The sequence below is a fragment of the Diceros bicornis genome, chromosome 37, assembly GCF_020826845.1.
Source record: "Diceros bicornis minor isolate mBicDic1 chromosome 37, mDicBic1.mat.cur, whole genome shotgun sequence".
NCBI lineage: Eukaryota > Metazoa > Chordata > Mammalia > Perissodactyla > Rhinocerotidae > Diceros > Diceros bicornis.
The window spans coordinates 21,011,194-21,035,196 of NC_080776.1; the positions used below are offsets into that span (position 1 = coordinate 21,011,194).

The 24,003-nt window shown below is 40.3% G+C and overlaps 1 protein-coding gene across 5 annotated transcripts in view; it reads left to right on the forward strand.

The window, feature by feature from the left end:
* GIGYF2 (GRB10 interacting GYF protein 2) overlaps positions 1–24,003 on the forward strand; it is a 144,508-nt gene that overhangs the window by 107,971 nt on the left and 12,534 nt on the right. For all 5 annotated transcript variants that reach the window (XM_058533220.1, XM_058533223.1, XM_058533225.1 and 2 more), the window contains 5 exons: positions 274–374; positions 2,602–2,763; positions 4,308–4,463; positions 7,354–7,590; positions 21,323–21,445. In XM_058533220.1, the coding sequence (XP_058389203.1) occupies positions 274–374; positions 2,602–2,763; positions 4,308–4,463; positions 7,354–7,590; positions 21,323–21,445 (779 nt within the window). The remainder of the gene's footprint in view (positions 1–273; positions 375–2,601; positions 2,764–4,307; positions 4,464–7,353; positions 7,591–21,322; positions 21,446–24,003) is intronic.

Here is a 24,003-nt window from a genome sequence, read left to right on the forward strand (position 1 = left end):
AAGGGGGATATGAACATAAATCTTACAGGGTTTTTGAGGAAGAAATTAGTTCCCCACTAAATGCACGGCACTTTCTTTCCTTCTAGGTATATTGAAGGATACTGATATAAACTACAGCTCACTGGCAGTTGAGTCTACTTGAAAGCAGAACAGATATATACGATGGTACACATTCAGGGACAGGAAAACAGCTTTTTTTGTTATGCTTATGGATATGTGATCATGTGTGTAATCTCTGACATCCCTCACTTTTTGTTCCTCATTTTCTTACAGTTTGGGAAGGTGGTAGTGTATGGGATCTTCCCCTGGACACCACGACTCCGGGACCTGCCCTTGAACAGCTTCAGCAGATGGAGAAGGCCAAAGCTGCAAAGGTGTGAAACTCACTCTTCCATAGCAGTGCACGCTGTCCAGCTGCAGGACATAGGCATTTGTTTACTGATCTCCCTATCTCTCTAGCTAGCTGTACTTTTTTCCTTTTAATTTACTGTTACTTAGCTCGTATAACCACATTCATATTCTCTCCTTATTGTGCCCTCTTCTCCCAAAAAAGACCTCAAAACAGAATTAAAATTAACAAGTTTAAATTAAATCAATTAAATTAAAATTGGTTGGTTGACACATTAATGATCATGGTCACATGTATATTTTAGTTACATTATTCATAGTATAAACACTTGTTACAAATACTAAGACCATAAGAAAATATCCACTACGTTGTTTAATAGACCCTTGATGGGGGTCTATTATTAGACCCTTTATTAGACCATGGTTTATTAGACTCTGTGGCTTGAGTTCCTACACTGTATCTTTTTAGTGATATTTATTTACATTTCTTAGTGTCCCCAGACATACAGCTGAAAAGCCCAACATTAATATTACATCCTGTGTTCTACTCACATCTTCCGAAAGAGCTAGGAATCTTGAATTTTGGTTTTAGTATTGCCAGAAGAGGATGTGTGTCAACACCTAGTGTCATTGTAATGATTTCTGGGTTCTCATGCCTCTGAGAGAATCTTATTCCTATTTTATACTTAATGAGTTCTTATTCCTTGAGGTAGTGACAATCTCTCCTTAGTGCCCAGAATGTGGACAGTGTTCACAATCAGGGTCTGTCTTCATAAAGGAATTGAGAGACCATAATTCAAACAGTTCTTGAGTGTGTTCTAGCTCCCCAGTGCTTTGTGCTGGGAACACATAGATGATGAAAGATAGGAGTTTACAGTCTTGCGTGTGTGTGTTGGGGGTGATGAATGACACAGACAGGTAAAACTTATAATTACAGGGTGGGCAAGAAAGTACATGGGTGGTGTAGTGGTTAAATTTGCTTGCTCCACTTTGGCGGCCCGGGGTTCGCAGGTTCAAATCTTGGGCGTGGACCTGCGTACCGCTCATCAAGCCGTGCTGTGGCAGCATCCTATATACAAAATAGAGGAAGATGGGCACGGATGTTAGCTCACGGTTAATCTTCCTTGGCAAAAAGAGAAAGATTGGCAAGGGATGTTAGCTCAGGGCCAGTCTTTCTCACCCGAAAAAAAAAAAAGAAAGTACATGGGCCAGCTAACCAGTAGGAGAGGTGGGGATCAGGAATTGGGTGACACTTTAGATAGACAGTAAAACCTGAACTAATTTCATTTGAAGGATAGTAGGATTTAGTCCAGTTGAAGGGTTTTGGGTTGACAGAGTAGGAGGAGGTGAGAATTAAATTGCAGTTGAAGGAAACAACACCTATAAAGGCTTAGAAGTGTACGAGAACATACTGGCTCAGGAAACAGCTAATTAATTTGGTCTGGCATGGGGCCAATGCTGTGTCTGAGGAATAAATGATGAGAGAGGAGACTGAAGATGAATAGACAGGCCAATCGTGAGGATCCTTGCACATGTCATGTTAAAGAGTTAGGATTTATATTTAGGGTGAAGGATGGTGTTAAAGGTAAGCCTGGGAGTAATTTTTTTGGTGAAGGTTAGATGTTGAGCTGGGGAATGTGGGCAAAACTGGGTGCTGGGAAACCAGATAAGAGACTCCTAGGAAAGTGGATGAGAAAGTGAAGGCCTGAACTGTACCTGTGGCAATGGGACCAGAGACTAGGTGCTGGATTTGACTAGTATTTAGGAACTATACGTGATAGAATTTGTAAAGTGGTTGATCATCAAATTTTAAAGAATTCTGTAATTTTTCACACTAGCCGCTTTACAACATTGCTGTTGAAACCGTGTAGACACACTGTTATATCTTCAATCAGAAAATCCTTTGTAGGGCTGAGCAAAGAGATGGCCACCCCAAGAGAATTCGGATGTTACTCTCATATTGGCCGCTTTCTCTCCCACATCTGGGAGATGTGGTGTAGTGGTAGTGTGGAGCGAGGGGGTCAATAAGTGGGGGTGAGTGCAACAGTTTAGAAAAGCATTAAACTTGTGGTGACTGTGACTTATCAGTTTACAGCTTTCACAGAGGAGGTTTCACCACCCACTTGCAGTACATGTAACTGAGTGAATGGTAGTGTTAGCACATTCAGCTTCTGCTCACAGTACTGGGCAGTGATGGTGGAGTGTTCCTGTGCTTGGCTTCAAGTTTCTAAGAGTACTCTTGTGTAATCACAGCTAGAGCAGGAGAGAAGAGAGGCGGAAATGAGGGCAAAACGGGAAGAGGAGGAGCGAAAGAGGCAAGAAGAACTCCGGAGACAACAGGAGGAAATTCTTCGGAGACAGCAGGAGGAAGAAAGGAAGAGGCGGGAGGAAGAAGAGCTTGCCCGAAGGAAACAGGTATATCTCTGTGAACTCCCGCCATAGGATTAGCCCCAAAGGAGGCCCTTCAGGGTATCTTGCTCACTCCTGTCATTTCACAGGTCATAGTTCTCCGAGAGATGGTTTTCCCAAGGCCAGCAGGGAGTTAACAGCAGGATTGGGATTAGGTTAGAATTTTAGGAGACTCAATTCCCTTTAGAAAAAATGTCTGTTATCAACTAACACCCACTGGAGGGGTACTCTTCAGTCCAAGTAAATCATGGGAATTGATTTTTTTTGTGTGTATTTCCTGGGGTTTTATAAAACAGTTAGATTTCAGAAGTAATTAAGTCTTTTCTTAAGTGTTTATAACCAGTGGTGTGGAATGTTTTTTGTGTTTTTTGCCCATTTGTATTTCTTTTTAGGGAATTCTCTATTCATGTGGTTGGCCCATTTTTCTATTGGGATTTTTCAAGATCCCGGTTGAAAGAATCACTCTGTAATAGCCTAAAGTCTAGCCTTTAACTCACATTTCCTACTTATTGGCCCCAGTGGTACTTTGTGAAAAACAAAAGGGTGCATGCTGAGATTAGATTAGAACAACTAATATTTCTTAGTCATACTTTACAGTAGCACGTAAGGGCTTTAAGACATGTTGCTACAAAGAAATCTGTTTATTCTCTGTTGTTTAGTATTTCCTAACTTATTTTGACAGTGGGACCCTTTCTACATCGTTTTTTTTTTTTTTAATTGTTTTTTTTTTTATTTTTTAAATTTTATTTTGTGTGAGGAAGATCAGCCCTGAGCTAACATCCATGCTAATACTCCTCTTTTTGCTGAGGAAGACCACCTCTGAGCTAACATCTATTGCCAATCCTCCTCGTTTTTTTTTCCCCCAAAGCCCCAGTAGATAGTTGTATGTCATAGTTGCACATCCTTCTAGTTGCTGCATGTGGAACGCGGCCTCAGCATGGCCGGAGAAGCGGTGTGTCGGTGCGCGCCCAGGATCCGAACCCGGGCCGCCAGTAGCGGAGTGCGCGCACTTAACCGCTAAGCCATGGGGCCAGCCCTCCTTTTCTACATCCTTAATGTCTGTGGGACTTACATTCTTCAGAATGCGTTCTGGGACACAAGGCTTTACTCAGTAATCTGACTTGAGAACTTATTCCTACCTCACCAGGCGTTTTTGGTGGCTTTGTTGATGTGGCCTCTCGATGCCTCAGGTTCTCAGTTGATTGAAAAATAGAGACTAGTGGTACCAATGGAGAAACCAAAGCCTGAGTCCTAATGTAGCCCTTTCTAGTGTTTCAGTAAATGATGTAGCTAATGTGGAAACCAGGATAGACTTCACAGTGTAGTGCTATTTAACTACTAATATTTTAAATATAAATTATTTTAACTCTTAATGTGCCTACTCCCCAGCACACATGTATACTTTTTACTCTATATCCTGCTTGTATACTTTTTATATTTATTGTTAACAGAGTCTTAGCGGCACGTAGTCTATTCCTTTTCAAATTATGATGTAATGTAATTGAGACCCAGAGTTTCACACACATACACACACCCTTTCTTTAATTTAGGAAGAGGCTTTGCGACGCCAGAGAGAGCAGGAAATTGCGTTAAGGCGACAGCGAGAAGAAGAAGAAAGACAACAGCAAGAAGAAGCTCTTAGAAGACTGGAGGAGAGGAGAAGAGAAGAGGAAGAAAGGCGGAAGCAGGAAGAATTGTTACGCAAGGTGACCAGATGGTTTACTCTTCTCATCGCTTCTTTGAAGCTAGAAATTAGTGATTGAGAAAGTATTAGGATATTAGGATAGCCTATCTAAAACTTTTTTGGGTTGCTGAAAATTAGCAAAAGAGATCTGACTCTTACTACTTTTGTAATAACTGTCACACATACAATTATAAAGTCTGAACAAAATATCAAGGAATCAAAACAAACGAAAAAACAGAACACCAGAGAGAAATCGAAGGCCCTACCCTTAAAAAACCAAATGTGAGATCTGCAGGTTGACAACTCTTTGCCTGAGGGTACTCCCCAATTCACTCTTTTAAAGTGCACAATTCAGTACTGCTTAATATATTCACAAGGCTGTGCAACAGTTAACGCTAATTCCAGTCCAGCCATACCGTTCTGCCGTTACAGGCAGCCAGAACCTCAACACATTTCATTTTAATGTTTAAGAATATAGATTGATTTTTTTTATTAGATGACTTTACTTTTTAGAACAGTATTAGATTTTCAGAAAAATTGAGATGATAGTATAGTTTCCCCTATTATTATCTTACATTAGTGTGGTACGTTTGTTACAATAAACCAATATTGGTGCATTATTATTAACTAAAGTCCGTAGTTTGTTCACATTTCCTCACTTTCTCCCTAATGCCCTTTTTGTGTTCCAGGATCCCATCCAAAATGTTACATTCAATTGTCGTGTCTTCTTAGCTTCTTCTTGGCTATGAGAAACTTCTAAGGCTTTCCTTGTTTTAAGGAATACTGGTCAGTATGTTGTAGGGAAACTTTCTACTGGAATTTGTCTGAGGTTTTTCTCACAATTAGACTGGAGTTATGGGTGTTTAGATAGAAGACCACAGCGGCAGAGTGCCGTTTTCATCACATTATGTCAAGGGTGCACATTACCAGTGTGATCTGTGACTGCTGATGTGGACCTTGCTCACCTGGCTGCAGTAGTGCTCGTCAGGTTTCTCCACTGCAAGGTTATTCTTTTCACCCTGTACTGCACTTTTTGGGAGGAAGTCACTATGTGCAGTCCACATGTGTTTGTTGCTTAGATTGATACAAAGCTGGAGATTACTTACTTTTGCCTAAGTTCTTGATTGAATCTCTTCGAGAAACCTAAATTCTGTTAGAGGCAGAAAGCTTCCAGGTTAGATTGTGTATTGATTCATTCTTTGGTTTATTCGTGTAACGGTTAATATTATTTAGTTAATGTACTTTATGCCAGTTACTTTGCTTGTTTCCTGGTGGAGTACAAAAAAACTTTTAAGAAATTGTTTCTGTCCTCAGGAAGCTCACGGACTATGTGGGTGATGATTATACAACAAATAAACATCACAGTTAGGATACTTTCAGCTGAAAAATCAAAATATTTACCTTAAAGTGGCTTGACAATAGATAACATCATTGCCTCACATATCAAGGAGGTCTACAAATTAAGGCAGTTGCATGTGACTTCAGTGACTCGGGTGATGTTATCAGGATCCAGGTCCTTTGCACATTTCGCCTCTACCGTCTCTTGGTGTGTTGACTTTTGAGTTCAAATTTTTCACCTCATGGTTAGGAGTTTCGGATACCATACCCTTGTACAACCTGCTCCAAAAAGCGAATGGCCCTTCTCATGCTTCTTCCCTTTTGTCTGCGAAGAGTATCTTTTCTAGAGGCATCCCTTTGGCCTAAATCAGAACACATGGGTGTTCTTAGTTACATTGGAAGTTTAAAAAGCAAAATCTAGCATTTTAAACGTCTGATGTGATAGGAGGCTCTGTTTGCAAGGAAGAAGCCTGAAAGGAATGGTTGCTGGATGGGTAGAAACAGTTGCTGCCACAGGTGGGCTAGGAGCAAATAGAGGAGGACAAGGTTTAGTTGGGCATAATCAAAAGGCAGAGGGAAAGTGTACCTCCTAAAGGCTGGGGAAGTCCTCAGAGAGTGGCTCACATCTGCCCTGAGTTCTGGAGAGTGAAGAGGAGTGTGCTATCTGGAAAAGACAGAGCACTGCAGGTGCAGTAAACAGACTTTGCCGAGGAAGGTGAGGAGAGTTCCAGAGGGCACAATGGAATGGTTTTGAGGGAGAGAAGCAGAAGGAAAATGAGCCAAGGTACGGGAAAAAGTAGTAGAGGGCTGGAGGATGAGTCGAGGAGAGATCTTCCGAGGGACCTGTGGGCCACAAGGGCTGAGAACCAGGGATGGAATTAAGTGGTCTTGTGAAGTTTCTTTGGTACAGAACTGGCTGAGGCTTTCCTGGTAATCAGTATATTGAAAGGTCCTGGCAGCTCTTTGCACTCAGCACCCCGAAAGGCTAGCTCTGCCTCAACATTGGAACAGTTCCCAGGAGGCTTTCCTTCAAACTGGTGGTGATTTTTAGAGATCAGGCCTTAGCACAGATGTTCAAAGTGACTTTCTTTTTATGTAGAAATTCAAATTAAAATTTTATCCTGTAAGCTTGCTAGGCTTTTGTGGCTTTCTGCCTTTTCTGTCACTTCTATAGCCTTTTGACAGAAGCCTTCAAAAGTGATTCAGATTTTTTTTTTTTTTTTGAGGAAGATCAGCCCTGAGCTAACATCCATACCAATCCTCCTCTTTTTGCTGAGGAAGACCGGCCCTGAGCTAACGTCTATTGCCAGTCCTCCTCCTTTTTTTTTCCCTTTTTCTCCCCAAAGCCCCAGTAGATAGTTGTATGTCATAGCTGCACATCTCTCTAGTTGCTGTATGTGGGACGCGGCCTCAGCATGGCCGGGCAAGTGGTGTGTTGGTGCGCGCCCGGGATCCGAACCCGGGCCACCAGTAGCAGAGCGCGCGCACTTAACCGCTAAGCCACGGCGCCGGCCCCTCAGATTTTTTTTTTTTAAACACAAATTTTATCATCTTTTGCTTTTCCTTCTGGGAAGGAAGAGGAGGCTGCAAAATGGGCCCGGGAAGAAGAAGAAGCCCAGCGTCGGTTAGAGGAGAACCGGCTGCGAATGGAAGAGGAGGCAGCCAGACTCCGGCACGAGGAGGAGGAACGGAAGAGGAAAGAGCTGGAGCTGCAGCGGCAGAAGGAGTTAATGCGCCAGAGGCAGCAGCAGCAGGAGGCTCTCCGGAGGCTGCAGCAGCAGCAGCAGCAGCAACAGCTGGCGCAGATGAAGGTACAGCTGGGACACCAACCAGAGGAACTGCTTACTGACATTTTTTAGTTAGGTAGATGCTGGCAGTATCGGTAGCAGCTAAACAGTGTCCTTTTCTTATTGTTAAATAATACTGCTATGGTTTTTTGATCAAGCAAGTATAATATGTTGCATGTACTTTGTGTTAGGTATTTAAACAACAGAAGAGTAAACTGAAGAGGGTAGAACATGAGCAGTGATGCAGGCAAAACCATGTAAATCTCTTTGGTTCATAAATTTAGTGCAGCTCAATAAATATTGGAATGCCTATTCTATACCAGTTCAGCACTGCTGAGACAAAGGTAAATGAGACAAGGCAACTGCCCTCAGAGAGCTCACAGACTAATAAGAGCAAGAGACGGAAAAATCTGGACGTGTGAATAAGAACCATCATACAGGGCTTGAAACACAGCTGACTGGAGGGTTTATTGAAAGTTGGGTTGAGGTGATGTATGCAAAGTGTTGTTCTAGGAGGATTCAAAGCATTATTTGAAATAAGTAGAACGTGAAGACTGGGAGACCAGTAAAGAGAGTATGATGGTGGTGGTACAAATGAATAGCAAGGCCAGAGGGAGAGAATTGGCCTCATAGCAATCAGCAAGACTTAGTGACTGTCTGGATCTGAGAGACAAAGGCAGAAGCTGGGATGCCTCCTAGATAGTAAGCCTTCAGTGACTGGGAAAGTAGTGGAACTATTGATGAAATTGGAGTAACTGGGACGGGAGAAGCAGATTTATGGTCTGCATAACTTCACATGGGGGCTGTGGTTAGCCATAAGGCTTAATGTTCCCCCATCTTCAGGGAGCCCACGGGATAAAGATACAGAAGCAGGAAATTAGAATAAAGTGTGGTGCTATAGTGAGAGAGGTGGCATTAGGCAGTAGTTCTCACGGTGTGATCACCTGAGAATTTGTTAGGAATGCGAATTCTCGGGTCCCACCCCAGATCTACTGAATCAGAACCTCTTGGAAGTGGGAACCAGCAGTCTGTGTTTGAACAGGCCTTCCAGGGGATTCCCATGCTGGCTAAAATTTGAGAACCACTGTCCACCTGGAAAGTTTGGAATGGCTTCCTGAAAAAAAGGTAACTTCCAAATTGAGTCATTGGGGAGGGAAATTTTAAAAAAAGAAAACAGGCAATTTGGAGAATGGAGGGGCTTTATGAGAGAGCAGACATAGAGTGAGGCAGGGGAATGAAGTTAAGAAACACCGTGGTGTGTTTGGGGGAATTTATAAAACAGGTTACTATTGCTGGAGAGTGAGGTATGAGATAGGTGTGGGCAGGGTCCATATCACCATAGGCTGTGTATACCCTATTAAAGAATTAGGACTTAAAGGTATGTAAAACAGAGTGGGCCGCTGAAGTATTTTCAACTAGGAAATAGCACCCTCAGATTTATGGGAGCATTTAAGTCACTTTGAGAGCTAAATGGAAGATGGACTTGAACAAAACTGGAGGTCAGCAGACCAGTTGAGAGGGGGCTGATGGAGTTGTCCAGGCAAGGAAGAGAAAAGCTTGATCTAGGCCTGTGGGAGTGGGAGTGGAAAGGAGGAGTTGGAGGCACCACTAATTATTGAGTGCTTGCTTTGTGTTAGGCACTGTACTGACAGCTTTCCATATGTTATATCATTTCTTCTTCACAACCACCCTTACAAAGCTTAGGTGCATACCTGTGTTTTACCAAAGAGAGATGTTAAGAGGCTAGGTCACTTGCATTGGGTCCAGCTGAGAGTTGGTAGCAGAGCCATGTATTAGAACTCATGTCTGTGGCTCCAGGGCCCTAAAGAGGCCACATCACAGGATATGGTGACGGATCAGAATGTGGGAGTGAGGGGGGAGACAAAGGTATGGGTAACTTCCAGATCCCTAACTTTTCTGTTAGTGACTTTCGTGTGTCTGGTTTTGGCCTCTTATTCTCCAATAAAAACTGTAGAGATATTTTGTAGATAAACATTCTAAATGAAAATGAAGAACTAAAGATGGTTATGAGGAATTGCTAAAGGTTCTTGTGAGAAAAAAATTTTTTTAAGATAATTTTATTGAGATGTAATTCGCAAACCATATAATCTAACCAGTTAAAGTATACAATTCAGTGGTTTTTAATATATTGACAGATATGTGCAGCCATCAACACAGTAGATTTTAGAACATTTTCATTACCCCCACCCCCTGCAAAAAAAAAAAAGGCTATGCTACTCTACCCCCTAGTTTGCCTCGCCGTAAGTAACCCCTAATCTACTTTCTGTCTTTATAGGTTTGCCTATTCTAGACATTTCAGATAAATGGAATCATAATATGTGGTCTTTTGTGACTGGCTTCTTTCACTTAGCATAATGTTGTGAAGGTTCACTCATGTTGTAGCACATATCAGTACTTCATTCCTTTTATGACTGAATAATACTCCATCTTATGGATATGCGAAATTTTGTGTATCCATTCAGCAGTTGATGGACATTTGAGCTGTTTCTACCTTTTGGCCATTATGAATACTGCTGCTATAAATATTCATGTACAAGCTTTTATATGTGGCTGTATATACCTAGGAGTGAAATTGCCGGGTTGTATGATAACTATGTGTTTAATGGTTTGAAAAACTGCCAGACTGTTTTCTGAAGTGGCTGCACCGTTTTACATTTAGTGTATGAGGGTTCAAGTTTCTTCACAGCCTCATGAACCTTTATTATCTGACTTTTTGATTATAGCCGTCCCGGTATATGTGAAGTGAAACTTACTTGTGGTTTGCATTTCCCTAAGGACTAATGATGTTGAGTATCTTTTCATGTGTTTATTCGCCATTTGTATATCTTGTTTGGAGAAATATCTGTTCAAATGCTTTGCCTATTTTTTTTCTTTTTTTGGTGAGGAAGAGCGTCCCTGAGCTAACACCTGTGCCAACCTTCCTCCACTTTTGTATGTGGGATGCTGCCACAGCATGATGAGTGGAGCGTACGCCTGTGCGCAGGATCTGAACCTGTGAACCCCGGCCACTGAAGCAGAGTGTGCGAACTTAACCGCTACGCCGCTGGGCCAGCCCCTTCTTTGCCTTTTTTTTTTTTTTTTTGTAAGGAAGATTAGCCCTGAGCTAACCTCCATTGCCAGTCCTCTTCTTTTTCCTGAGGAAGATTGGTCCTGAGCTAACATCTGTGCCATCTGTGCCCATCTTCCTGTATTTTATGTGTGGGACACCTGCCACAGCATGGCTTGATAAACGTGCGTAAGTCCCCACCTGGGATCCAAACCTGTGAACCCTGGGCCGCTGAAGCGGAGCACGCGAACTTAACCACTGCGCCACCCGGCCAGCCCCTTCTTTGCCTATTTTTAAACTGGGTTATTTGTCTTTTTATTATTGAATTGTAAGAATTCTTTACATATTCTAGATATAAGTCCCTTATCATATATATGATTTACCTTATCATATATATGATTTAAAAGTATTTTCTGCTATTATTTGGGTTGTCTTTTCGCTTCTTTGATAGTGTCCTTTGATGTACAAAAGTTTTAAATTTTGATGAAGTCCAGTTTATCTATTTTTTCTTTTGTCACTTGTATTTTTGCTGTCATACCTAAGAATTCATTGCCAAATCTGAGATCATGAAGATTAACTCCCATATTTTCTTCTAAGACTTTTGTTTTAGCTGTTACATTTAGGTCTTTGATCCATTTTGAGTTAATTTTTGTAAATTGTTTGAGATAAAGGTTTGACTTCATTCTTTTGCATGTGACTATCCAGTTGTCCTAGCACCATTTGTTGAAAAGACTATTCTTTGTCCATTGAATGGCCTTGGCACTCTTGTTGAAAATCAGTTGACCATAGACATATGGGTTCATTTCTGGACTCTGAATTCTATTCAGTTGATCCATATGCCTATCATTATGCTGTTAATACACTGTCTTGATATTACTATTGCTTTATAGTAAGTTTTGAAATCGGTAAATGTGAGTCCTCCACCTTTGTTCTTTTTGATTTGCATATTGTTTTGGCTATTCTGGGTCTCTTTCAGCTCCATGTGAATTTTAGAATGAGCTTGTCAATTTACACAAATCATCCAGTTGGGATTCTGATAGGGATTGCATTGATTCTGTAGATCAGTTGGGAGAGTTTTGCCATCTAAACAATATTGTCTTCTGATCCATAAACATGGGAGGTTTTTTCTATTTATTTAGATCTTGAATTTCTTTCAGCGTTTTGCAATTTTCAGAGTATAACTTTTGTACTTCTTTTGTTAAATTTATTTTTAAGTATTTTGTCCTCTTTGATGCTATTGTAAATGGAATTTTCAAAATTTCATTTTCAGACTGTTCGTTGCAAGTGTAGAGATAGACAGTTTTTTTTATATTGAGCTTGTATCTTGCAATCTTCCTGAACTGGTTTATTAGTTAATAGTTTCTTAGTGGATTCATTAGGATTTTCTGTATGCAAGATCATGTCATCTGCAAATTGAGGTAGTTTTACTTCTTCCTTGCCAATCATTTATTTGTTTTTCTTGCCTGTTTGCCCTAGCTAGAACCTCCAATACAATGTTTAATAGAAATGGCAAGTGTGAATATCTTTGTCTTGTTCCTCATCTTGGGGCGGGGGATAGGCATTCAGTCTTTCACCATTAAATTTAATGTTAGCTGTGGATTTCTTCCCCTTCTATTTCTTTTTCTTTCTTTTTTTGGTGAGGAAGATTGGCCCTGAGCTAACGTCTGTTGCCAATCTTCCTCTTTTTGCTTGAGGAAGATTGTCGCTGAGCTAACATCTGTGCCAGTCTTCCTCTATTTTGTATATGGGATGCTGCCACTGTGTGGCTTGATGAGTGGTGCGTAGATCTGCACCCAGGATCCAAACCTGCGAACCTTGGGCCACCATCGAAGGAGAGTGTATGAACTTAACCATTATGCCACTGGGCCAGCCCCCCTTCTATTTCTTCTTTGTCGAGCATTTTTATCATGAAAGGGTGTTGGATTTTTATCAAATGCTTTGTGTGTATTGAGATGATTATGTGGTTTTTATTTTTCATTTTATCTATATAGTATATTATGTTAACTGATTTTCAGATGTTAAACCAATCTTGGATTCCTGGGATAAATCCTACTTGGTATATAATTCCTTTTTTATATGTTGCTGGATTTTGTTTGCTAGTATTTGGTGAGGATTTTTGTGTCTGTATCTGTAAGAGATGTTGATCTGTAGTTTCTTTCTTTCTTTTTTTTTTTTCTTGTGATGCCTTTGGTTTTGGTGTCAGGGTGATACTGGCCTTGAAGAATGAATTGGGTAGTGTTCCCTCCTCTTCTGTTTTTTTGGAAGAGTTTGTGAAGAATTGGTACTAATTCTTCTTTAAATGTTTGGTAGAATTCAGTGGTGAAGCCATCCGAGCCTTGGCTTTTCTTTGTGGATAGTATTTTGATTACTAATTCATTGTCTTTAATTCTTATAGGTCTATTTAGATTGTCTATTTCTTCTTGAGTTAGTTTTGGTAGTATCTTTGTAGGAATCTGTCTGTTTCATCTAGGTTACCTAACTGATTGGCAAACGGTTGTTCATAGTATTCCTTTATATTCCTTTTTTATTTCTGTAATATCAGTAGTGATTTCCATCTTTCATTTCTGATTGTAGTAATTTGAGTCTTCCCCTTTTGTTTCTTGGACAGTCAGGCTAAGTCAATTTTATTGATCTTTTCGAAGAACCAGTTTTTGGTTTCATTGATTTTTTTTTTTTTCCTCTATTGTTTTTCCTCTTGTCTATTTCATTAACCTCTTCTCTAATCTTTATGTCTTTCCTTCTTCTTGCTTTTAGTTTGCTCTTTTTTTTTCTTTTTCTCTTAGTATCTTAAGGTAGAAAGTTAGTTTATTCATTTGAGATCTTTCTTTTTTTCAGTATGGGCATTTGTAGTTATAAGTTTCCCTCTTAGTATTGCTTTTGCTGCTATCCATAAGTTTTGATTTCTTCTTTGACCCATTGGTTATTTAGGAAGTGTTTTGTTTAATTTCCACTTATTGTGAGTTTCCAAAATTTCTTTCTGTTACTCATTTCTGGTTTCATTCAATTGTGATCAGAGAACATAATTTGTATTATTTCTATTACATAAATTATTGGTTTTATGTCTTAGCATAAAGTTTTACCTTCTTTAGGTCTATCTTGGAGAATGTTCCATGTTCACTTGAGAAGAATGTATATTGTACTCTTGTTGAGTGGAGTGTTCTGTAGATGTCTGTTAGATGTATCTAGTAGGTTTATAGTCTTGTTCAAGTCTTCTAGTTCCTTGTTGATCTTCTACTAGTTGTTATGTCCATTATTGAAAGTGGAGTATTGAAATTTCTAAGTATTATTGTTGAATTGTCTATATCTCCTTTCATTTCTGCCATTTCTTGCTTCATGTATTTTGGTACTCTGTAAGGTGCATATACATTTGTAATTATTGAAGCTTCCTGCTGGATTGACCCTTTTATCATCATAAAATATTCCTCTTTATCTCTAGTAACATTATTTTGTTTTAAAGTATATTTTGTCTGGTAATGGTATAGCAACTTGAGTTTTCTTGTTGCTGTTTGCCTAATATGTCTTTTTTCATCCTTTTACTTCCAATTTATTTATATCTTTGAATATAAAGTGTGTCTCTTTTAGACAATATAGGATCTTATTTTTTTATCCAGTTTGATAATTTCTGCCTTGTGATTGGATTTTTTAATTCATTCACACTGAATATTATTGATATAGTTGGATTCTTGTCTGCCATTTTCCTTTTTGTTTTTTATGTCTGTCCTTTTTGTTTCTCTATTCCTCCTTTACAGCTTTTTTTCCTGCATTAAGTAAATATTTTCTAATCTAGCATCTTAATTTCCTTAATGATTTTCATCACTATATGTATTTTTTAGTTATTTCCTTAGTAGTTGCTCCATGTCTTATCATTATACATCTTAATTTATCAGAATCAACTTGATTTATTCTAACTTAATTCCAGTTTGACATAGAAATGCTACTCTCTTACATCTCTGTTCTCTTCCCCCTTTTTGTAGTTTGTTATAATGTCACATCTCTAAATGTTGCAAACACAATGATACACTGTTGTTACTTTTTATATAATCTTATCTCCTAAAGAAGCTGAGAAAAAAGAAGAGCAATATGTATGACTAGTTTTTGTTCTATAACTTTATTTATCATTTCTGCTTCTCTTCATTTATACCTGTGGATTCAAGTTACCATAAAGAGTCACTTACTTAGCCCAGTACAGCTTTGTTCCCATTTAGCTCCATTGTGCTGTTTTTGGCAAACATGTTAGATTTCTATATAGTATAGGCCCAACAGTATGTATACATTGTTTTATACAGTTGCTTTTTTTAAATCAGTTAGGAGAAGAAAGAAAAAATATTCATGTATTACTATTTTTTATAATTACATAATTACTTTCATTAATGCTGTTTGTGGATTCACATTACTTTCTGGGGTGACTTACTTTCAGCCTGCAGAACTTCCTTTAATATTTCTTGTAAGGCAGGTCTGTTAGCAACGAATTCTCTGAATTTATCTGGGAATTTTCTTTATTTCACCTTCATTGTTGAAAGATAGCTTTACTGGATGTAGAATTCTTGGTTGACAGTTTTTGTTCTTTGAGGACTTTGAATAAATTATCCACTGCCTTCTGACCTCCATTGTTTCTGATGAGAAGTCAGCTGTTGATTTTATTGGGATTCCCTTGTAAGTGACTATTTGTTTTTCCTCTTGCTGCTTTCAAGATTTTCTCCTTGTTTTTTGGCTTTCAGCATTTTTACCATGATAATGTCTGCTTGGGGATCTCTGAGTTTATCCTACTCAGAGTTTGTTAAGCTTCCTCGATGTGTAGATTAATGTTTTTCAGTAAATTTGAGAAGATTTCAGCCATGATTTCTGCTCTTCTCATTCCGCTCCTTCTGGTACTTAGGTTACCTATATATGTTGGTGCACTCAGTGCACATTTCTCCAAGTCTGTCTTCATTTTTCTTACTTCTTTTTTTCTCTCTGTTCTTTGGATTATGTAATCTCTGTTGATCAGTCTTCAAGTTCACTGCTTCTTTCTTTGGCCAGTTCAGACATACTTTTGAGCTTCTCTAGTGATTTTTCATCTCCGTTATTGTGCTTTTGAACTCTAGAATTTCCTTTTGGTCCTTTTAAAAATAATCTCTATCTTTTTATTGATATTCTTTATTTGATGTGATGTTGTTATCATATCTTCTTTTACTACTTTATTCATGGTTTCCTTTAGTTCTCTAAACAAGACTCTGACATCTTTGTTAAATCTGACGTCTGATGGCTCTCACAGGCCATTTCTGTTGCCAACTTTTTTCCTGGTATATAGGTCATACTTGATGGTTTCTTTACATGTCTCATAATTTTTTTTTGGAGTCTAGACTTTTTTGATAATGCTTTGTAGCAACTCTGGGTACTGGTGTCTCCCCACCAGCCCCTACCCTCCTCCCATTGTTGTTATTTATTTTGTGACTAGCTATTAATTCAGTGAAGTCGCGTTCCCTCCTCCTCTTCCCAGTAGTGTGAAGCCTCTGCTGCTGCTCCTCTGGGGGTGCAGCATTGGGTATGCCCACAGTCACTCTAGGCTGACAGTGGTTTTGGCTCGGCCCTCATTGTCTTTCCATATCCAGCAGTTAAGCTCCACTGATTGCTAGCTGGATTGCTCTATTGTCCTCATAAGTGCCTTGGGGCATAAATAGCTCCACAGACTGATCTAATCAAAATTAGGCTTCTTTGAAGAGATACTTCCCGAGGTCTGTGTTTGAGATCTGTTCTGACCCCAGGAGGACTTCTTCCAGCTCTTTCCTTGGTTCTCTGAGACTAAGTAGTGGCCTGCAGCTTAGCCTGTATCTTCAATGAATCTATCAGTCTCCTCCCAATTGCCTGTCACCCTAATCTCCACATTTTTTGAAAGTACCCTTAGGCTTAAACTCCTCATTCTCCAGACTCTTGCAAATGAAGTCCGTTTCTTTGGGAGGAGGTTTGGAGCTCTCCGTCTTCTGTTTGTCTGACCTCCATCCCCAGGCAGAAATCTCTGAGTCACAGCTCTGAAGCTGGGAACAATGGTGTGCTTTTCTCTGAGTACACCCCTGCTTTAGGAGTTGAGCCTTTGTGGGAGGGACAGTAGCCTCAGGTCTTCATGGCTTGCCTCTCCTGGTGGGGTGGACCCTCTGCCTTTTGAGCTAGGGCAGTGGCAGTCAGGGTCCTAGTACTCTTAAGTAGCACTGTGCTCAAGGTAATTTCCATCCCCACAAGTGGGGGTTAGGCATAAGAAGGGGACCCCACCTCTCAGCTGTACTTGCCTGTAACTCAGCCTTTACAACAGGTAGCTGGAGCCAGGATGAGAAATGCTGATGTTGTGCTCTTTCTGGGAAGCCAGCCCACTAACTGGCAGCTGAGGGGGTGAAGGAGCTGTGTTCTTGGCTGCACTCATCTGGAGTGGAGTTTGTGTCTGGTCGAGCTAGCAGTTGGGAGACAGTGGGTCTTGGTGCAAGTACCACAGACTCTGGTTTTAGCAGATTTTCCTGAAGGAATCTTTCTTCATTTGCTGCATTCCCTTAGGACGATTTCCAGAGGCTTTAAATGAGTTTTTAAAAATAATTTTCATCAGTTTTGCTGAGGAGTGGGTCCACAGAGCTCCTTGTGCTGTCATACTGAAAGTGGAACACAATTGATTTGGTTATTTTTCTTTTTCTTTTTTGTGTGAGAAAGATCAGCCCTGAGCCAACATCCAATGCCGATCCGATTTCCTCTTCTTTTGCTGAGGAAGATTGGTCCTGGGCTGACATCCTCATGCATCTTCCTCCACTTTACATGGGATGCCACCTCACAGCATGGCATGCACAAGTGGTGCACCGGTGCACGCCCGGGATCCGAACCCATGAACCCCAGGCTGCTGAAGCGGAGCGCACGCACCCAACTGCTGCGCCGCTGGGCTGGCCCCCACAATTGGGTTTTTAAAATCAAAAATAGTGTTGAAAAGTAAGGTAGTGTCGGGGGAAGAGGGAGAATCTCCCTCCGCCTTTTCCCTTAAGGTTCTTCTGGCTGGCCAAATAATCAACAAGACAGGTTAGCAGGAGAAAATAATACCAAGTTTAATAACGTATACATGGGAGAAGCTCAGAAATGAGCAACTCGTCCCTCTGTCTAAGCTGCTTGCTTAAGTATTGCAGCTAAAGGCGAGGAGCGTGTTGGGGGTGGGTACTGGCCTGGGACTTCAGAGGGCAGGAGGACAATTCTTTTCGGGGTCATCTATAGATAATGTGGTCAGGGAGAGACAGAGTTTTTTTGATAAAAGAGGCTTGGTGCCCCTCCCATTGTAACATCTATTTTACATTATCTTTATAGCCATCATGATAGAAGATCTGTTCCAGGAAGGAGCCACCATGTCAAATTCTTTAGGCAGTTAGTGGGGGAGGTCAAATGTCCTTCAGAGAAAACAATCAAGGTAAAGAGATATGTTTCAGGGTGGCCAAATCTTGATCTCCCACAGTAGTAATGTCAGGGCAGAAAAAAGGAGTAAATTTTTTTTAATCAGTGAAGGATATTAGGCATTCAGGGGTCACAAAATGTGCCAAATTCCCTACTGTTTGCTTCTGATGTGGGAAGGAGTTATTCTGAAAAGCATATTGACAAACTGCAGTTCTGCGAGTGGGCAGTACAGGATGTTGGTTGAACTGGAAAATGCCCTGAGGCACTGTTGATGGAGTGATGGTGTCGGGGGAAGAGGGAGAATCCCCCTCTGCCCTTTTCCTTAAGGTTCTTATGGCTGGCCAAATAATTAACAAGACAGGTTAGCAGGAGAAAATAATACCAAGTTTAATAACATGTATACATGGGAGAAAGCAGGGACGCTGCGTTTCTCAACACAATAGCAGAAATTCTCGTCTTAAATACCATGTTCAGCCAATGACAAAGGAGGATGTTGGGGGTGGGGGGAGTCAGTTACAGGAGATTACCACTAAAGCACAGTAAACAAGAGTAAGGTTATTATGCAGATTTAAGGCCTCACCTTCCACATTGATAAGCCACTAGAAATGAGGCCATCCCCCCTCTTCCCAAAACAGAGAGGGAGATACCTTTACAAATGGAGATTTCCCTTATAAATGTAAATGACTGTCTGGCGACTCCTCGCAGGGCCATTCAGAGAATGTGGCCAGAGAGACAGAACTTCCAATAAGATGGGCTTGTTGGTGCCTTTTCTATTGTGACCTCTATCCTACATTATCTTTACAGCCATCATGATAGATCTGTTCCAGGAAGGAGCCACCATGTCAAATTCTTTAGGCAGTTAGTGGGGGAGGTCAAATGTCCCTCAGAGAAAACAATCAAGGTAAAGAGATATATTTTAGGATGGCCAAATCTTGATCTCCCACAATGGGATATTATTTCCTAGGTACAAACAAGACTTAAGGAAAATGATAGCTATCTGTAGTTTGTCTCTCATATGAAGAAGACTTTGATTTGTTCTCTATCACTCCAGAGAGCAGACCTGTGAATCATGAATGAAAAGTACAGTGAAGTATATCTTGGCACAGTAATGGGAAGAATCTCAGAGGTGCCTGCAAGGGGAATAGGCCATTTCAGGAGGCACTGCCTCTGTGCCCAGTGCTGGCTGAGGTTCTGCTAAAGAGGATTGTGGTTGGTTCCTGGGTGTGGTGGGGTGACACATCCACTGGGATCTTAGACATTAGTGGTTACTGGCTGATTGTATCTGCATCAGAATTACAAAAATATGCAAATTATCTGGCCTCACCTTAGGATCTTCTGATTCATTGAGTGTGGGACCAGGGCATCTACATTTTTACAGGTCTCCCCAGGTGATGCTACCAAGTTTGAGATCTGCCGCCTTATTTGATCTTGATAAGCACCTTCCAATGTATCATTTCCTTTAGAGAAAAAGAGTTTGTGCTCAACTTTGCCTACCTGGTCCCCCATCAACTCTCGCTTAGCTTCCCTCTGCGCCCCGCCCCCCCCAACTCCAGCACAATTGCATTTTGAGAGAAATGCCCCTACTACCTATCATATTGGCCAAAAAATGTTAAGGATCGATTATATTCAGTGGTGTTGAGGGTGCTCATTTGGACAGCTGTTTGCTAATATCAGTGACAATTTGAACTGTTTATATGCTTATCCCATCAGTTCCAGTTTTAGAGATTTCTGCTGTAGAGGCATTCTTTTTTGGGACTGTTGGGCATTTTGTTTGCTTTAATCCATGCTTATGTATTATTTTTATAATTTTATTTATTTATTTATTTTTCCCCCAAAGCTCCACTAGATAGTTGTATGTCATAGCTGCACATCCTTCTAGTTGCCGTATGTGGGACGCGGCCTCAGCACGGCTGGAGAAGCAGTGCGTCGGTGCGCGCCCGGGATCCGAACCCGGGCCGCCAGCAGCGGAGTGCGAGCACTTAACCACTGAGCCACAGGGCCGCCCCTATTTTTATTATTATTTTTAATTTTGTGAGGAAGGTTCACCCTGAGCTAACATCCGTTGGCAATCTTCCTCTTTTTTTGCTTGAGGAGGATTAGCCCTGAGCTAACATCTGTGCCAGTCTTCCTCTATTTTTTGTATGTGGGACATCACCACAGCATGGCTGGTGAGTGGAGTAGGTTCGCGCCCAGGATCTGAACCCACGAACCCCGGCTGCCGAAGCAGAGCACATGGAACTTTAACCACGTGGCCACGAGGCTGGCCCTGTATTATTTTTATTAAACATATTTTTAGTCTGGTTAGATTTGTTTTTTTGTTGTTTTCAAGAGCCATAAGATGTCTTGAAATTTAAGTGTATCTCTTTCTGGCCTAGAAAGATTCCCTTAGAATAATCAAGTTTTTGAGAATATTAAGTTATTCAGGACCCAGATATTTACACTGTATTTTACTCAATAATTTTAAGGGATAGGAAAGATAGAATTATTGATTAAAAACAGCTTAGTGCTCACGACTAGAAGCTATAGCCTGGTTAACTCCCTTTCATAAAAGACTAATTGAGAACTATGCTTGGCATCGTTCATTAGCTGCCTCAGCTTTCCCTTCAGAAATCTTGTCCTTAAAACCCTTTCACTAGAAGGTAACATATCGTGTCCTTTATTGCCTCCTTGGGTTAAAAATTTAGTGATTCTTTTGTTTACTCCTTTCTCTTTATGTCTCTGTATTGCTTGTGTATATCAATGCCAGATGTAACAAAGTTGCAGTCCCCAAATGGTAGATCAAATAAAAGTGTATTGTGTAGGGGCCGGCCCGGTGGCGCAAGCGGTTAAGTGCGCGCGCTCCGCTGCGGCGGCCCGGGGTTCGCTGGTTCGGAACCCCGGGCGCGCACCGACACACTGCTTGGCAAGCCATGCTGTGGCGGCGTCCCATATAAAGTGGAGGAAGATGGGCACAGATGTTAGCCCAGGGCCGTCTTCCTCAGCAAAAAAAGAGGAGGATTGGCGGATGTTAGCACAGGGCTGATCTCCTCACAAAAAAAAAAAAAAAAAAAAGTATATTGTGTATATTTTAAGTTGTTGTAAAATCTTGGGTTTGGGGTAGTGACAAAAAATTTAAGTAAAAGAAGCAAACTGACTGGGAGAATAGGATGTAAAAGGATTGAAGAAGGAAATTTGCATTGACTGTTATAAATGGAGTTGGAGGAAACTTGAATGTTCTGGCTGTACGTAATGCATTATTGCCTCTTTATTTCCTGTCCACATTTCCTCATGAACTCTTCTGCCTTCCTTTTTTGTTAGCTTCCCTCTTCTTCGACGTGGGGCCAGCAGTCCAGTACAACAGCATGTCAGTCCCAGGCAACGCTATCATTGGCTGAAATCCAAAAACTAGAGGAAGAACGAGAACGGCAGCTTCGAGAAGAGGTAAATTTTAAAACTGAAAGTGTTCTAGTCAGACAGTGTCCCAGAAGAGTGAGTGTGCGTTACGGATCAGTTGTTACTAGAAATTATCACTGTTAGAATTGGATATTCATTATTAAACTCTTTAGCCTATAATTTGATTGCTCTGGCAAATCTGAGGGATCTAATAGGAATAACATTAAGATTGGGTAACATAAATGTTCAATTACCTTAAACCTTTTACTGCAGCTCTTGAGAGAATAGCTCATAAATAAAAGTACGTGGGTTTTTCAAAATGGTGGGTGAGTTTTGTGCATTCTAAACATCCTTTTATAAATTTGATGTTTAGAATGCAGAATACATTTAGAATACTAAATAGAATTAGAATGCTAAATTAGTATTATAGTGTTATAGATGTATCATTAGTATTATGTAATACTAAATTAGAATAAGAATACTAAATAGGATACTAAAGGGTTTTGGGTTTTCTGAATAGCCTAGAAAAACTTAAAATATGACAGAAATAAAGTCTTTCTGCCTTTTAAGTCTATATGCTGTAGTTCATCCTTAGGATAGGACAGATACAAAATAGTGAAAGAAAGAGGGGAAAAAGGAAGAACACAGTTCTTGACAGAGAGGAGAAAATGAATAAGTAAAATGGTTTGGTTCAGCATGCCATTAGGTGCCATATTTATCCGTCCATCCATCCATCCGTTTCATATTTGCTGAGTACTACTTGGTGATAGTTATAGTCTGAGGATATAACGAGTCTAAAATAGACAAAATTCTCTGCTTTCATAAATTAGAAGGACATGTAGTTGAGGGGACATGTACAATAAAAATTAAGTAAAACATATGACGTACTAGAAGAGGATTAAATGCCAGTGAGAAAAATAAAGCAGGAAGAGGAACAGGGAGAGGGCTGAGGGTTGGGGATGATATTGGTGGTGGTAGTTTTAGGTAGTGCAATCTGGGAAGGCCTCTCTGAAAAGGTGGCATGAGGTAGCAGAGTCTTGAAGAAAGTGCTTTATGTGGATCTGAGTTAGAGCAGTCATTTTGTTAGAGAATATGTTATTGTTTTTGCATCTGGGTGGTCTGATTCACCAAAGGCCATGGGTACACAAAAAGAAGTGGGAATTGTCTATACATATTCACTGTGTAGTGTGCTTAACGTCATCCAATAAGATAAAATGTTTCACCACCTTAAAAATTACCTTATTTCCCACCCTCTTAAAAAAAAAAAGACTGTACTTTCTCTGAAATCATTTTTCTTTTCTAAAGGGTTATCAACAAATGGATGCAGAGCAGAGTGTATCTTCTCCCCTCAAGGCTAGAAATTGTTCCTTTGGTCTCTGCTGAATAGAAAAAAAAGTAATAGCATTAGAGTTGGGATCACAGATCTTTTCCTGTTCATCTTTTTGTCAGAAGTTAATAATTGCCTCATTTGTATTTTCACTTGATTAATTTTCTTTGAACCGTTAAGTCTTCCTACACGCTTCAAAAGGTATAAAATGCCATTCAATAGGTATTTCTCAGATAGAGAAACCTAAGATAATTTTATTTCATCCTTTCCCTGGAGGTATCCTTTCCAGGATCCTCTGACTTGTTCAAATCTGGCTGCTCCTGGGTTGCTGCACGGCTGTTGTCATTCTTATCATTTGCATGTTACCCTCCTGGACTGATTTTGATTTTCTCATGTTTTCTTTCTTGTTTTCCATCTCTTGTCTTTTTATCCTTTTTGATGGAGCGTTTCCTCGATCTCTTTCAGTCCTTCTGTTGAACTTTTATGTATGCTATCTTAATTTAAATTTCTCTGAGTCCTTATTTTATTCTCTAATTGTTTCTTTTTATAGCCTCTTGTTTCATTGAATGCACCATCTTACCTCTCTTAAGAATATTACTTACTGATAGCTTTTTGAAAAACTAGCGCATATTTCCCATATTGTATTTCTGTTTCCACTGAATTTTATTTGTTTGATTTGGTCTTTGGCTTTCACCTTAGAAGCTGATGTCAAATGTTTGTTGATCCTGGGCTATTTGTTCATATTTAGGAGTCAGGCACCAAAAAGCTGATCGGAGGTTCTGGTACACGGTGATCTCCCTTATCCAGAGTGGGGCGTCGGGGTGGACATTCCAAGACGCCCAGTGGATGCCTGAAACCATGGATAGTACTGAACCCTATACATACTATGTTTTTCCTGTAGACACATAGCTATGATATTAGGCACAATAAGAGATTAACAACAATAGTAATAAAATAGAGCAATTATAACAATATACTGTAATAAAAGTTATGTGAATGTGGTCTCTCTTCTCTCAAAATATCTTATTGTATTGTACTCACTCTTCTTCTTGTGATGGTGTGAGATGGTAAAACACCTACGTGATGAGATGAAGTGAGGTGAATGATGTAGGCATTGTGACGTAGCATTAGGTTACTATTGACCTTTTGACAACACATTAGAAGGAGATTTATCTGCTTCCGGACTTCAGTTGACCATGAGTAAGGGGGGCCTTCTGTATACAACATCTCAGTGGGCTTTGCTGTGATGGTCTCTGGCCGGGCTGTTCTGTTTGGGGGA